This window comes from Psammomys obesus, unplaced genomic scaffold (assembly GCF_907164565.1).
Source record: "Psammomys obesus unplaced genomic scaffold, mPsaObe1.curated_primary_1811, whole genome shotgun sequence".
Classification (NCBI taxonomy): Eukaryota; Metazoa; Chordata; class Mammalia; order Rodentia; family Muridae; genus Psammomys; species Psammomys obesus.
In genome coordinates, this window is record NW_026596143.1 from 10,567,790 (window position 1) to 10,583,597 (window position 15,808).

At 43.7% G+C, this 15,808-nt stretch overlaps 2 protein-coding genes across 3 annotated transcripts in view; one reads left to right on the forward strand and one right to left on the reverse strand.

The window, feature by feature from the left end:
* The window catches only part of Ash2l (ASH2 like, histone lysine methyltransferase complex subunit), a 22,889-nt gene extending 13,531 nt beyond the window's left edge, over positions 1-9,358 (forward strand). For both annotated transcript variants that reach the window (XM_055593364.1, XM_055593365.1), the window contains 6 exons: positions 3,008-3,175; positions 3,424-3,617; positions 6,394-6,486; positions 7,586-7,684; positions 8,598-8,657; positions 8,756-9,358. In XM_055593364.1, coding sequence (XP_055449339.1) covers positions 3,008-3,175; positions 3,424-3,617; positions 6,394-6,486; positions 7,586-7,684; positions 8,598-8,657; positions 8,756-8,863 — 722 coding nt within the window. In that variant the 3' untranslated portion in view covers positions 8,864-9,358. The remainder of the gene's footprint in view (positions 1-3,007; positions 3,176-3,423; positions 3,618-6,393; positions 6,487-7,585; positions 7,685-8,597; positions 8,658-8,755) is intronic.
* A 1,330-nt stretch (positions 9,359-10,688) lies between these two features.
* Positions 10,689-15,808, reverse strand: part of Star (steroidogenic acute regulatory protein) — a 28,731-nt gene continuing 23,611 nt past the window's right edge. The window contains exons 5-8 of the mRNA XM_055593366.1: positions 14,658-14,816; positions 14,341-14,525; positions 13,826-13,919; positions 10,689-13,157 (exon numbers count right to left, since the gene is read on the reverse strand). Of these exons, the coding sequence (XP_055449341.1) occupies positions 13,044-13,157; positions 13,826-13,919; positions 14,341-14,525; positions 14,658-14,816 (552 nt within the window). The 3' untranslated portion in view covers positions 10,689-13,043. The remainder of the gene's footprint in view (positions 13,158-13,825; positions 13,920-14,340; positions 14,526-14,657; positions 14,817-15,808) is intronic.

Consider the following 15,808-nt stretch of genomic DNA (forward strand, 5'->3'; position numbering starts at 1 on the left):
TTTTTTTTTTTTTGTTTTTTTTTTTATTATTATTATTATTATTTTTTTATTTTTTTGCCATCTTTAAAAGGAAACCCTGAGAAAATGCCCCCATCAGATTGGTGTGTGGGCAGTCTGTACAACATTTTCTTGGTTGATAATTGACATTGGAGGGCTCAACTCATTGTAGGTGGTACTGTCCCTGGACAGGTGGTTCTGGGTTATATAAAAAAGCATCTAAACAAACTATGGAAAGCAAGCCAGTAAGCAACATTCCTTAATGGTTTCTGCCTCAGTTCATGCCTTATTTCCCTTGGTGATGGACTGTAAGGTGGAAGTGTACGATTAAATAAACCCTTCCTCCCCAAGATGCTTTTGGTGATGATGTTTTTACAGCAGTAGAAATCTAGGACAGAAATCAGTACCAGGATTGTGAGGTATTGCTGTGGTAGATCTGACTATGCTAGAGAATAGTGGGGCTGGGAAAGCCGTTAGAGTGCAAAGATGAATAGGTTGTTCCGTGGAAGCTCGGGAGATACGAACGCTGAGAGCAGTGCAGACGATGGAGGCTGGCTTGTAAAGTTCAGAGGGAAGATTGAAAGTCCCTCAAAGACTTGATATTTGATACTGTATTAAGAATATGTGGTTTCTGGTTGGCTGGGGCTGAAGAATCAACTGTGATTAAAAAGCGACCAGCAGCATTGAGGTCAAATCTTCTGGGAAGTATTTCCTCATGGGCAGTACACAAAGCTTTGGTCCAGAGTGGGCCAAGGCTGCATTTTAAGCTGTCAGCCAAAATAATCCCTAAAGTGAGGGATTAGAAAGTAGGGAGTTTAACTGGGCACATGGTGGCACATATACATAATTCTAGCTCTCTGGAGGCTGATCAGGAATATTGCCACAAATTTGAGGCCGCATAATGTGTGCCAGAACTATGTTACCAGATCCTGTCTAAAAACATTGTCACTAAGTCCCTCCCACGTTAAGTGGAGTGAATTGAGCTGTCTCAGGAAAGAATTTGTTATATTTTTAAAATCTTACATCTTTATAGAACCAGTATGTAATCAATAAAATCAGGAGATGCATATCTCACTGGTGTCAATTTTCAGATCCTTGTCGGGTTTCCCATTTCACCCTGAAGTGTCCTTCGTAGGAGACAATCCAGGCTCGGTCCTTTCTTGATGCTAGTGTCCTGTGCGGTAGGATGGCTCAGCACAGCAGCAGCTCTGTGCTCCCTGCACTGTCCATGGCTTTGGTGCCGGTAGAGAGGATGGGCTGCTTGGATGTTTGGTTTGGTTTGGTTTTTTGAGACAGGGTTTTTCTGTGTAGCCTTGGCTGTCCTAGACTCACTTTGTAGACTAGGCTGGCCTCAAACTCACAGAGATCTTCCTGCTTCTGCCTCCCCAAGTGCTGGGATTAAAGGCTCAAGCCACCATGCCCGGCTCAGGCTGCTTGTTTTATGGAACACCCTGTCTAAGTCACTGTTCTGTTGCTGAGAAGAGATACCCTGACCATGGCAGCTCTCGTAAAAGAAAGCAGTTAAGTGGAGCTTGCTTACATTTTCAGAGGGTTAGTTCATGATCAGCGTGGCTGGAAGCAGACGGACAAGGTGCTGGAGCAGCAGCTGCGAGCTTTACCTCCCAATCTACAGGCAGAAATCAGAAAGGGGCTCTGGGCCTGGCATGTCTCAGACGAGCCTGCATGCTACTCACATCCTCCAACAAGGACATCTACTAATTGTTGCCGGCATATCCTCTAAGGACTAACCATGCAGATAGTGAGCCTGGCCTGTCTAGTCGTTCTCATTCAGATCATTGCCATCCCTCGCTTTTGAGGATTTACCTGATCATTTGGCTAAGGTGGTGTCTTCCAGGATTTTCTACCGTAAAATTACTTTTTCCTTTGTCATAAGTTTTTCAAGGATGCAACTTCTTTACTAGCCTGTTGATATTTCTTAACTCCAACAGTATAAGGGCAATGTGTGATTTGGTAGTTGGCTTATTTGAAATGTTCTAGTTCCTGGAGTCAGGATGAGTTGTCTGCTAATGGCCTTCCTGGGTCTTGGGATGTCATCTGTCTTCCCAGAGCTGTTAGGCTTGGGTCCCATTCTTCTAAGTGTCTTACAGGCCTGATCACAGCTGCCTGTCTACCTATGTCACTTAATTTTCTCTTTGTTTTTGTTGTTGTTGTTTTGGGGTTTTGTTTTTTTGTTTGTTTTTCCAGACAAGGTTTCTCTGTATAGCCTTGGCTGTCCTGAACTTTATAGACCAAGTTGTCCTAGAACTCACAGATCCGCCTCCCTAAGTGCTGGGATTACAGGCCTACGCCACAGGCATGGCTTTTTTATTTGTTTTTTTCAAGACAAAGTTTCTCTGTATAACATTGGCTGTTCTGACCTGTGTAGACCAGGCTGGCCTTGAACTCAGAGATCCACCTGTCTTTGCCTCCCAAGTACTGGGATTAAAAGCGTGGCCCACCGCTGCCGGGTTTTTTGTTGTTGTTTTCCTTTGTTTTTCTTCTAGATAGGGTTTCTCTGTGTAGCCCTGGCTGCCCTGTCCTGGTACCACTACTGCCCAGCTCCTTGGCCGTGTTGTTGTTTAACTGTTTTTCCTAGGTTAGCCTCAGACTTTTGGGCTGCACTGTAATCTCCCTAAGTAGCATTTTTCTGGTTTTGACTGTATTGCTTTGATAGAGGATAGCATTTAGAGAAACTGACAGAAGAGACTTGTACACTATATGGAACCATGAACACTTGACCTAGTAATTCTTATCTGTTTTTCTTTTCTTTTTTTTATAATCTTTTTTAAAAATTGTTTGCTTTGAGACAGATTCTCACTATATCACCCTGGCTATCCTGAAACTCACAGAGGTCAGACTGCCTCTGCCTCCCAAGTGTTGAAATTAAAGGCGTGCACCGCCATGCCCAGCTCTTCTTTAGGTCCCTTTTTATAATCCTTGTGTAGTACAAGGGACTCAGGTCTCTGAGTCCCTCAGATAATTACCTGCCTTTGAACCTGTCCCACCGCAGCTCCCCAGTTAAAGATCTCTGATGACCGGCTGACTGTGGTTGGAGAGAAGGGCTACTCCATGGTACGGGCTTCTCATGGGGTACGGAAAGGCGCCTGGTACTTTGAAATCACTGTGGATGAGATGCCACCAGATACTGCTGCCAGGCTGGGCTGGTCCCAGCCCTTAGGTAAGCTGGGGGTACTGTGTGGGCCTCACAGCAGGATTAACTGACCCGGGGTTTACCAGATGATGGTCTAAAAATTAAACTCCTGAAGTAGCAGCCAGTGTGGTATTCCTAGTATACTGTGAGAGATAGTTTGTAAGCAGTTTCCAAAATTGACTAAAAAGATGTACAAACAAAATAGAACCTTTTTCCTTTAACAAACCAGTTAACTTACAGTCCTCTAATTTCCACGTATCTTTTCGTTTGGACAGGTAACCTTCAAGCTCCTTTAGGTTATGATAAATTTAGTTATTCTTGGCGGAGCAAAAAAGGAACCAAGTTCCACCAGTCTATTGGCAAACACTACTCGTCTGGCTATGGACAAGGAGATGTCCTAGGGTTTTATATCAATCTTCCCGAAGACACAGAGACAGCCAAGTCATTGCCAGATACTTACAAAGACAAGGTGAGATTGTCCTCCTTCAGCGGTACCCTGGCTTTGACGACCAATGGCAGTCAGTGCCTATAGCAATTGTTTTGAGTTCTGTTGCGACCCTGCTGTGTGTTTTTCCCTGTCTTTTGATGTGGACATTTACAGACATAGTAGCAAAATTGAAAGAACTTAAGGTTTATTACCTGAGTAGTGACCTCAGTTCGACCATTAACATGTTGTTTATCAGATGCCACAGGGAAGTGGTAGACATTGCTGTAACCCCCTGGTAGGTACTTCACGAAATGTATCATTAGCCATTGTTCAACTTTGTTCTTCATATATATATAATTTTTAAATGAAATATACAAATTTTAAGTCTTTAGTCAGGTACAGAATTTTTCCGGTGTTTTTAATTATTATTAAAAAAAAAGATTTTAGTATTTAGAATCAAGAATTAATCCCAAGGCCTTCTACATGCTAAGCCAGCAGCTTGCTTGTTTTCTAAGTTTCTTTAATATTATGTGAGTGTTTTCCCTATGTATGTATGTATGTATGTATGTATGTATGTATGTATGTATGTATACGTGTATGCCATGTGTATGCCTGGTACCCACAGAGAGAGTTGAATCTTCTTGAACTAAAGGCACAGATGATTGTGAGCTGACATGTAAACACTGTGAATCAAACTGGCTCTCTGCAAGAGGAACAGCCACTCTTAACTGCTGAGCTGTCTCTAGTGGTGGTGCCCACCTTTAATCCCAGCAGTTGGGAGGCAGAGGCAGGCCGATCTCTGTGAGCTTGAGGCCAGCCTGGTCTTTTACAGAATGAGTTTCAGGGCAGTCAGGGCTGTTACACAGAGAAACTTTGTCTCAGAAAAACTAAAATAATTAAATAAATAAATAAGTAAAATTTAGTTGCTTTTATTTTATGAATGTTTTGCCTGCTTGTATGTCTGTGCACTGTGGGTGCCTGGTGCCCAGAGCCAAGAAGAGGACAATGGATCCCCTAGAACTGGCTTACAGATTGTTGGGAGCCACCACGTAGGTGCCAGGGTTCCCTGGAGGAGTGGCCAGTACTCTTCACTACTGAGCCATCTCTCTAGCCCCTCTATTCAGTTTTTTTAAGGCTTGTTATTTAAATTTTCATTTATTTATGGCTATTGCTGTTTTGTCTTCATGTACATCTGCACACCAGAAGAGGGCATCGGATCCCATTATAGACTGTTGTCAGTTGCCTTGTGTGTGCTGAGAATTGAACTCAGGACCTCTGAAGAAAACCAGTGCCTTTAACCACTGAGCCATCTCTCCAGCCCCAACCCTCTATTCAGTTTTAATGGTATCTTTTTTAAAAGAAAATTTTTTAAATTATGTGTATGTGTGAAGATGTTATACCTGAGTGTACCACCCACAGAGGTCAGAGGTGTCAGATTGAGCCACTGGAGTTGGAGTTACAAGTAGTCATGAGCCACCGTGTGTGGGGCCTAGGAACAACACTTAGGCCCTCTGCAGGAGCAGTAGCTGTTCCTAGCCATGGAGCCATCTCTCTGTGCAGCCCTGATGTACTTCTGATGAACCAAAATGTTAATGTTTATGAGGGGTGGTTTTTAGGGTTTTTTTGGCATTTTCTTTTATATATTTATTTCTGTGATAAATAACTAATAATAAATTAATAAATTTTGAGATACCCACAAGTCATGAAATATTCCTCCATGTTTACCTTTGGCCTGACATTAGGTCACTGAGGACTTTGAGTTAATACTTTGGAGGTTGAGATTTTTTTCCCTAGGAATTAAGTCATTCCAACATGATATGTTTAATTTCTTGTGTTCTGCATTAGATTTCTTTGGTCTGCTTAGTGGAAATCAAATAGTCATACAAATGACTCTTGTACTGATCCCAAAAATGTTATAGAATAAGTTTTAGTGGGCTGGAGAAATGGCTTAGCAGTTAAGAGCACTGACTGCTCTTCCAGAGGACCTGAGTTCAATTCCCAGCACTTACATGGTGGTTTACAACTGTAACTCAGGATCTGACAATGTCACCCAGACATTCGTACAGGCAAAACACCAAGATACATAAAGTAAAATAATTAAAAAAAAAAGTTTTAGGCTCTGTGAAATTTTTTCCCAATAATTTTTCAGTTAATTTACTTTTCTTTTATAGGTACTTTGTGTGTGTGTGTGTGTGCGCGCGCGTGCGCTTGTGTTTAAGTGTATGTGTATAATTCTCTTACTAAGGACCTTTTTCCACACTGTTTAACAAACATGGACAGCTAGTCTCTTCTCAGAAGCACTTAGGAACCAGGTGTAGTGAGTGGCTCATGTCTTTAATCCCAACACTTGGGAGACAGAGGCAGGTATATCTCTGTAAGTTTGAGTTCAGCCTGGTCTACAAGGTGAGTTCGAAGGCAGCCATAGCTACATAGTGAGACCCTGAACTGAGGGGGAGAAGAGGTCACTTAAGAATTAAAAATTGGGGGTTGGAGAGATGGCTCAGTGGTTAAGAGTACTTACTGCTCTTCCAGAGGACCTGAGTTCAATTCCCAGCACCCACATGGCAGCTCACAATTGTCTCTAACTCCTGTTTCAGTGGATCTGACACCCTCACATAGACATACGTGCAGTCAAACACCAATAAGATAAAACTAAATTAAAAAAAAAAGAAAAAAGGAATTGAAAATTGACAACACTCAGTGGCAAAGACTTTATAAGGACGTGGCACTGTCTGTGTGAATCTGACTTTATTTTCTCCATTATGATAAATCTGGTTCTTCAATGTGTCTTTTTCTTTTTTCTTACTGGCTTTTCAAGGCTTTGATAAAGTTCAAGAGTTATTTGTATTTTGAAGAAAAAGACTTTGTGGACAAAGCAGAGAAGAGCCTAAAACAGACTCCCCATAGTGAGGTGAGTCACAGCCATAAACATGTCGAAATAGTAAGTCTTTGAAGATGGAGACCCTACGAGGATAAAAGTGAGGCAGCCGAGGCTCAAGGGGACTGAGGGCTGCTGGGTAACTCACTGCCTGCAGCTGAGAACTCCCTTCTTCCTGTAGAGCGTGACTCCCTCTGTGTCCTGTGTTGCATGAGAGTGTTCTTCCTGGACTTTAAAGAAAGGTCTGCAAAGACAGTGAACCTGATAAGTAACTCTGCAGGAGATTACAGAAGCCAGGGAGGTAGATACTCTTCTCATCGAAGGAGATGCCACGCACAGAGGAACACCAGAACTAGAGGAGCCTCTGCCATGTCACTTGGAAACAGCAGGCGCTGGCTCACTCTGTTAGAATTGTCCCTCCCTTCCTTACCCTTCCCAGGAGTCATACTGCAGCCCAAGGTCACAGCACAATCAAAGGGCTGCTCGCACAGCTGAGTAGACCTCAAGGACCAAAGATCAAAAAAGAAAGGGAAGTGGGGGGAAGAAAAGTTCTGAGAAGCCACAGGGTCAGTAGTAGAGTGTGAGGTAAATAAACGAGAGTTCTAGTTGTGTGAGGGCAAAAAAATTATATGACTTAAAAGGTGAAACAGGCACAGAAGAGTTCTTGCCCGAAGGAAAAGTCTTTCTGACACTTCTTATCAATACAGAATGATGAAAGCTGGGTGTGTGGCACAGTGCTTCCGAGGTGCACACAGGAGTGGAGGGCCACCCTCAGCTGCAGTGAGCTGGAGGCAAGCCTGGACCTCAGGAGACTCTTGTCTCGGTCCCTCCTCCACGTAAAGCATAGTCAGTAGTGGAATATAGAACTGTTTGGTATATGTAGCAGGGAAATTCAAAAACAAGCCTAAAGTCAACTGAAATAATACATGTTTACATTAATTTCACTTGAAAAGTCTAAAGTAGCATATAAATTAAGGTACTTTTACTATATGAGATGTCTGTTATTCTTAGAATGAGTATATTATTGTCATTCTGGTAGCAGTATTGTGTTCTGCAATTGAGGATTTTTTTAATCTTTTTTTATTTTGTTCTTTTGTAAAATTCTGAAGTCAAACCTTGATCTTTATTTCAGATAATATTTTATAAGAATGGTGTCAATCAAGGTGTGGCTTACAAAGATATTTTTGAGGGAGTTTACTTTCCAGCCATCTCACTGTACAAGAGCTGCACGGTATGTTTCCTGCATCTGGTCTGCGTATAACTTAAAGGAAGTGTGCGGGTGGGTTGTGATGAAATAGTCGGATCTGAGAGGAAAGTGATTTCTAGAAAGAAATCCAAACAGCTTCTCAGAGGCCTGGAAATGTACACACATTTGGAGGTCTCGAAATATTTGCATGGATGAAATCGTGTGTTAGTATGCACCATGCTTTGCAGGTGGTGTTGTCTAATGTGAAAGTTGTAACGCATATTCATTTGTAAATCATTGGTGTCATACGTTTGATGACCTGTGTTGCTTACTTTATGTGTGTATGTATCCAGGTATGGTGGCACATGCCTTTAACCCCATCACTTGGGAGGCAGAGGCCAGCTGATCCTGTGAGTTTAAGGCCAGCCTGGTCTACACAGTGAGTTCCAGGACAGCCAGACCTTTGTAGTGAGGCCTAGTCTCAAATTGAAAAAAAAAAAAAAAAGCATGAAGGAAAGGACTATTTCTTTCCTTACTGTTTGTTTAAAAAGGAAAAATGAGCATATGGAGGTTTCCATGTTAGTTCATTACCTTCTATGGAACAAAAGTAAAATGAGAAAATCTCTAGGTTCCAAACAAAAATCAGTGAGAAGTCTGCTACCACCTGATGTCTGATAGACATTGGGGGATTAACCACTTTGAGCAATGGTGAAGTGTATCTTGTTTGTTGCAGTTAAACTCTTAGTACCTTAGCGACATGGTTGTTATTTTGGAACAGGGTCTGCTGTGTAGCTCGGGCTAGTCTCAGCCCCGAGATCCTCCTGCCTCACCCTCTGCAGTGTGTGTATCACAGGCCTTACTTCCCCTTATTTCCCTAAGTACTGAACTTTTGTTGTCCTTTTGCTCTTTTCTTTTTTTTTTTTTTTTCTCTTGTCTGTTTGAATTGAACTTATCCCAGGTTTCCATTAACTTTGGACCATCCTTCAAGTATCCTCCAAAGGATCTCACTTACCACCCTGTGAGTACCATTAGAATGTGTACATGAATCCTTGATGTTTTTATTTTTTACCATCGCTTTTGTAATCACTATTTTCCCGTTTCTTGTTCCCCCTGCAGATGAGCGACATGGGCTGGGGTGCTGTGGTAGAGCACACACTAGCTGACGTTTTGTATCACGTGGAGACAGAGGTGGACGGGAGGCGCAGTCCACCCTGGGAGCCCTAGCCAGCCCTTGCTTCAGACGGCTTTGTGGAATAAGCTTGGGGTTTTTGCTTTTGTTTCTATAAAGTGTCAAATATTTTCCCAAAGATGATCAAGGTACAGGAGGCTGGAGGACTGCAGCAGACTCCCCTCCAGCACTCCCACCCCTCTTCAGCTCTTACCGCGAGTGCCATCTGCCCCCTGTAAGACCGGTGCTCTGCCACATGCCTGCTGTCTCATCACCTGCCTGTGTTTTCTACAAAGGGAATAATCATGCCCAAGCAGATTGCTTATTTAAAGATGGTCGCACCCCTGCTGGTTCCTGGGGAGGCAAGCTTGTTTCTGAGAGTGGCCGAAATCAGTGGCAGTACATTGCAAAGCAGTCTAATGGCAGTCTTTTTGGTGTGGAGTTTGGGGATCTGTATAGCTAGTGGATTTCTACAAACTATAATTGTGAAAGGAATTTGCCTGCAAGTTAAACAGAGATCTTTTCTCTAATTAAACTTGTTTTCAAACGAGTGTAGTACTTGGCTTCACTTGAGGTTGAGTTCCTGTTGGTGACAGCAGCTTGAGCTTTATGAGGCGGCAGACAGCACTGGCAGAATGGGACAGGCTTCTGACTTAGGTCTCAACTCCTCTCTCGTTGCTCTCCTCCTCCCTGGGCAATCAGGCATTTTCACTGTCCCATGTAAACTGGAATCTCAAAGACAGCAAGCGTGTCAAAGGCCTGCTTCAGCTCTTCTCTTGGAGCGTGCAGGTTGTTCTCTGCCTGCCTGCCTTCCTAATAGCCAGGAGTTAAGATCGAAGAGTGACGATGAACCTGCCTGTAGGAAGGTTCTTTAGTCCCCTCCCTGTTTACATACATTCTGTGGCAAATGCAAACCCCTAGGGTTAGGTAAAGGCTGCCCTATGTTTTTTTGTTTTTACTTAAGTACAAGGTAAAGTGATTCACCAGGAACTAGTGGGATGCAGAATTATTATAGAGATTCCTATTGTTCTCGTAATTACTTTGTCTTGCTATTTAAGAAATCCCCCAAGGTTCAAGTGAATATTATTTTGTTTTGTTTTCTTTTGTTTTTCAAGACAGGGTTTCTCTGTGTAGCTTTGGCTGTCCTGGACACACTTTGTACACCAGGGTGGAGTTGAATTCACAGAGATTCATCTGCCTCTGCCTCCCGAGTGCTCGGATCAAAGGCGTGTACCGCTACACCCTTCTAGGTGACTATTGTCTTAAGGAAAATGGTGATACTATTACACTTGTCTCTTACTGAGTCACCCAGACTCCCTGTTTCATACACTCAGTATCAAAGCTCTTTGAGGCAGGGTCTATCTGTAGCCTGGCTGGCTATGTAGACCAGGCTGGTCTCAAACTGACAGAAAACTACCTTCCTTTGCTTCCTCTGGGGGTGTCAGTCGTCTTCTAGACACCTACTGGTGTCTAGACTGGTCTGAGAAAGACAAGCCAGCTTATAGAGTGAGGTCATCAGCATTTGAAGGACTCCAGAGAAAACAAAGTGATGTTATTAGGAGAAACTAGACGTAAAGTGTTAGCACAAGTCTCCTGTCCTACCTAAGTTTAAAACTAGATGTTTGTGTATTTGAAACGTTGGAGGTTATCAAAGTGATGCTTTACTGGACAATATTTAGTGTTTGAAAGAAAAGCCCAGGTGCTAGTGGGTCCTACCATTAATTCCAGCACTCAAGAGAGGCTGAGCTAGGATAAAGAACAAAATTGAAGAATGAAACAACAAAAATGTGTGTGCAGTTTTGAACTTGGATGTGTTAATAAGGCTCATTTGAAAGATTCAAAAAAGAACTACCCATATAGAGGCACCTACTGGTACCTAGGTTACCATTGACAACTAGTTTTATTGAAATGTAAAATTAAACAAATGTGTAATACATCTCAAACAGCACAAAGATACACTTAACAGGGAGTGAAGGAGCAAATGACAGTCCAGTTACAGCCACAGTGCTTCCTGAAGGCCCTTTTACCAGTACCCTCCTTGCTCTACTGAATTTTTCAGCAAATGGCTGCCTTCGCTTAGCTAATCCTGGTGATGGTTTTATCAGAAAAGCTCTACAGTGCCCTTCCTCACCCTGAAGCTCCAGGATGAGTGATACTCTAACTGTGTCAAAGTAGACTGAAAAGCAATCAGAATGAATTGTAATAAATATCAGTTGTTAAGACTTCAATAAATATCAGTGTTCCCACTCTGTTCTATTCATAAATAAGCTAGAATTCTTTGCAAATGATAGGAATTACCCACACTACTACAACCATAAAGGACAGAAAAGTGGGTCAGCAAAATGGCATTTGCAGATACAAGTGCTTGCTGCCTACCCTGACATCCCAGAGGTGGGGGTGTACGCTCCTGCAGTTGCCCTCTGACCTCCATGTTCTGCAGTAACTGTGTCATCCTTAACACATTCACCAAAGGAATCCAATATATTCCAGCACGTACAGATGAGAGTGCAAACAAGTGGCAATCAGGACAGTTCTGTGGAGTCAGTTTTCAGTTCCCTCCTCCCTTCTAGAGTTACCAGTCTTGGTGGCAGGCACTTTAGATACTGACACTGAGTCATTTTGCTGATCCCAACTTAAATTAGTTTTATTTTTTGTTTTGTTTTCGAAACAGGGTTTCTCTGTGTAACAGCCCTGGCTGTCCTGGACTCAACTTTGTAGATTAGGCTAGCCTCGAACTCACATAGATCCCCCCTGCCTCTGCTTTCTGCTGGGATTAAAGGCTTGCGCTACCATGCCCAGCTCTCAATTTACATCTTTAAAGTATAACATCTCCAAATCCTGGAACAGGAATTATTCTATTTCCTTCTAGGTATTTTTTCTTCCCAAATGGTAGTATTTTAACCTTTTCAAACAAGGAAATTGCTAGCTCTGAGCCAAGCTGACATCTAATCCGTTTATTACTAACTAAGCTCATAAACAATAGACATAGTCACTATCTTTACATTATTAATATTTCTTATTTGGTATAATCTTTTTAATTAGGCAGATAAAAATCCTGTTATAATCTTCCTCTCCCAAGGCTATTAATCTTAACTGTCAACTCTAGAGAGTTCTGTATTTGTTGTGAGATGGTCTCACTGTGGTCCAAACTAGCCTTGAATTTAGGGTAGTTCCCTGTGTCGTCGTTTAGAGGGTTAAGATTACAGCTGTCGAGCCACCATGCCTGACTAGTACTTTGTTTTTAATGTTTATGGGTGTTCAGCCTACATATTTGTATGTCTGTGCATCATGTACATGTCTGGTGCCCACAGAGGCCAGAAGAGGGCATCAGATTCTCTAGGACTGGAATTGCAATTATGACCTGCCATTGTGGGTGCTGGGAATTGAACCTGGATCCCCTAGAAGAACAACCAGTGCTCCCAACTGTTCTTGTATTTTTGAGGCAGGGTCTCACTCTGTAGCTCTGGCTATCCTTGCATGTAGGCCAGGCTGGCCTCAGTATTAGAGATCCACCTGCCTCTGCCACTGAAGTGCTGGGATTAAGGGCATGTGCCACCACACTGGCTTTTGGCTGGAGCTCTACAAACTAGGAAATTTAAACCAACAGTCTTGGCCCAGAACCCTAATGAAGCTATGATTCTCAGCAGATTCCTTAGAGTGGGACAGATACGTACAGGCAGAATTGTGCGCACATGGTTTTTATTGTGATGGGATAAGTAGGGAGGCCAGCACAATGACTATTCCATTTCTCCTTAGAGAAAAGTTAGGATGTATACTCTGAAAGGGCCCTTTTGTGGGTAGTTTCAAGTTCTGGCCTTTTACAGAGGAGCAGAAGGCCACAGAATTCCCTAGGTAAGCCTTTGCTTTTTGGTGCACACGTTGCCTTCAGGCATTTTGAGCTTGTAAAACAATGGTTCCTGATCCTGAGCACCACCTTATCACATAAGCTGCTGGCATTTTTAGGGTTTTAGGTGAGCATGTATAGGCCTATAAAAGGATTTAAGATTCCTTTCCCTTAGCCTTCACTTCACAGTCAGTGGGAGATGCTAGAGGTCTTTTATTCTAAGCCTCATTTCTATTTTCCCATTCCCTCATTTTCTACTTTTTACCAGTCAGTCTTAGAGTCTTATGACTACTAATCTTCCCATTGTCATCAACTGAAGATTTTAAACAGACTTGCAAGCTTCCTGCTGGAGTTTGCGGGTGGCAAGCAGGTTGATGTAGTGGGCACAGTCCTTAACACCGGGCCTCAGAGGCAGAGCTTGACTCCAGGCGCTTGCGCAGGTGATTGGCAAACTCCATCTGGGTCTGTGATAAGACCTGGTTGATGATGGTCTTCGGTAACCACCCCTGGAGTAGAGACGAGAGCACTGAGATCCCATGCACACTTCTCCAGTACCCTCCCGGGCAGCGGTGACACAGGCTTCCTGGTTAGGGGGTGCACCTTTTGTTGCTCTATTGCCAGAGATAGGATTCCCACCTGTGTGACCCTGAGACATCATTAACCTTTCTCATCACTTCTGTCTGGTCCTAGGAGCACCTCTTTCTACGTGGTCATGATTATACATAAAACTGATTATTTTAAAAATAAAACATAACTCAGGCTATCTTGGAATCAAACGTGATCTTCCTCCTGCCCCTAAATATTGAAGTTTCAGACACTACACACAGCTTTTTAGATGAGGTGAGGAAGCCTTTGCAGGCTTCCACAGTAGTCACTAGCAAGCCATATTTAAGTCTATCAACATCATCAGAATGCAAGAGGAAGGCTGATAAGATGGCTTAGTAGGTCAAAGTAAGTATATACCTCACAGGCCTGGCAGTCTAAGGAAGAGCCCCAAGTCAACAGTGTCCTGATTTTCCACATTGCTGTGACATGTGAGTACCTAAATTCACACACACACACACACACCATGCACTCACAATTTAACGTGTTTTAAAAGGAAAAAAATGCAAGAGTATTCTCTATGTTGGGGGATGGAGCATTTTTGTCACTACTCTATTCCCAGGCCTCTCACCTTGAGGTCGATACTGAGCAGCCAAGTGAACTTAGTCTTTGAAGGACTTCCAGCCACTGGATGAAGCACCATGCAGGTGGGACCGTGCTCAGCTCTGGCAAATGAACAGCAGTCAAGGCAAGGAGACAAATGAGAATTCGTACACTGATTACTTAACACTAGCCACATTTCTAGAGTCCCTTATATTTTAAATTTCATCAGGAAGTCCTTCGCCAAAGTACTATTTACAGTTGGCATGGCTACCAGATCATCAGAACCTGCTGGTTGTAGCTGGAGGCCTCCAGCTGTACGTTCCCCTCCCCCACTGTTAGAACCCAAAGAAGCCTGCTCCTTGCTTGGAAAATTATTAGGATTCTTAGAAGGTCCTCAGCGGGTCAGAAAAAACCAACTGGGTTTTGAAGTGGGGCCACTTTGACCCTTACTTTCTTGTTAAAGTCAAGAGTGGGACTAAGGATCGGTTTCTTGGAAGTGGGAATCCCAGATGACTGCAATTTGGAGACTGCTGCCAGGTTTACCTGATAACACCGCTTTGCTCGGGCATCTCCCCAAAGTGCGTGGCCATGCCTGCCAACACACAGGTGGAGCCTCTGCGCTTGGTACAGCGCACGCTCACAAAGTCACGGGGCCCCACCAGGTTTCCTGCTGCTTCTGCAGCCAGCTCATGGGTGATGATCGTGTCTTTTCCAATCTTCTGCAGGACCTAACACAAGAGAGTGGGAATCAGGACTCAGCCAGTGGTAGGCTAAGTACCCACAGTTCGTTCGGGATCCCTTTGCCTGCCTGTTAGACTGCACTCCGTGGGCCCCTCCCCCCACACCGGGGCTTTCCCCACCTTGATCTCCTTGACATTTGGGTTCCACTCTCCCATGGCCTCCATGCGGTCCACAAGTTCTTCATACAGCCTGTCCATGGGCTGGTCTATCACCACCTCCAGCCGAAAAACCTTGCCCACATCTGGGACTACCTTACTGAGCACTTCGTCCCCGTTCTCCTGCAGAGGGACAGGAGAGGGCCACGGGGTTAACGTTGGAGCAGATTATCCCTAGCCTACTCAGACAATACTAGGTAAGTCTACGCTGAGCGCTGAGCGGTGGGACTGGATCTACTGATAAGGACCCAGTGGTAAGCATGGCCACCACAAGCCTCGTGTATTGACTCAAGACTGGAAGAGGTAACTTGCCTTTTGTCTTGGTAGTGAATGTTGGTAGTATGGGCAGATCCAAAGGAAATGACCCATCGTTCAAAGCTCAAAAGTCTGGCAGACCTGGGAGTGTAAAATGTCTAGTCTACGGGCCAGTTAATTATATAGAGAGGATGTAGGGGGATTTGGTTGGTTCGACATGAGCCATTTCATTTCGGAAGAACCTGTTGCCAGGAAGTTTCAGTGATTTGCCCAAGGACCCTTCACAAAGAGCAGTGCTGAGCCTGCATCCCTGATTAGTCTGTAAGATTCTATTAGTCTGTTTCCATTACTGTAAGAACTTGAAACAAGATGTTTCATTTGAACGTTGGGGGATGGAAAGTGTGTAGGTTTGCTGAAGATATGGCCACCAAAGCGGATCTAATAAAAGAGCTGCTTGGTTTTAACACGAGTCTTGTGACTGGCTCCCAGTAAGTATACAGCATTGAGAGCAGGGCCGTAGACAATACTGGGTCATTGTTGTATGCTCCAGCTCCGGTAGGATGGGGCCCGCATTACCCACTGCGAGCTCATCTACATAGTAGGCTGAACAATACAGAGTGCATTCCAGTATGGTAGGAGGGTAATACAGGGTGAGATCTGTCCCCTCCTGCCAGTGGAGTCTCCATAGCACATGGTTTCTCTTGGATGAGTGTACTGCATTCAGAGGAATAGTGTCTTGTGGAGACACTATAATCAGGTCTTATGGAGAGAGCCGTGTCTGAGAATATAGTCCTTGTTTGTTTTGAGAAAGGATCTCACGATGCAGCCCTGGCTAGGCTGGAACTCGATACATAGACCAG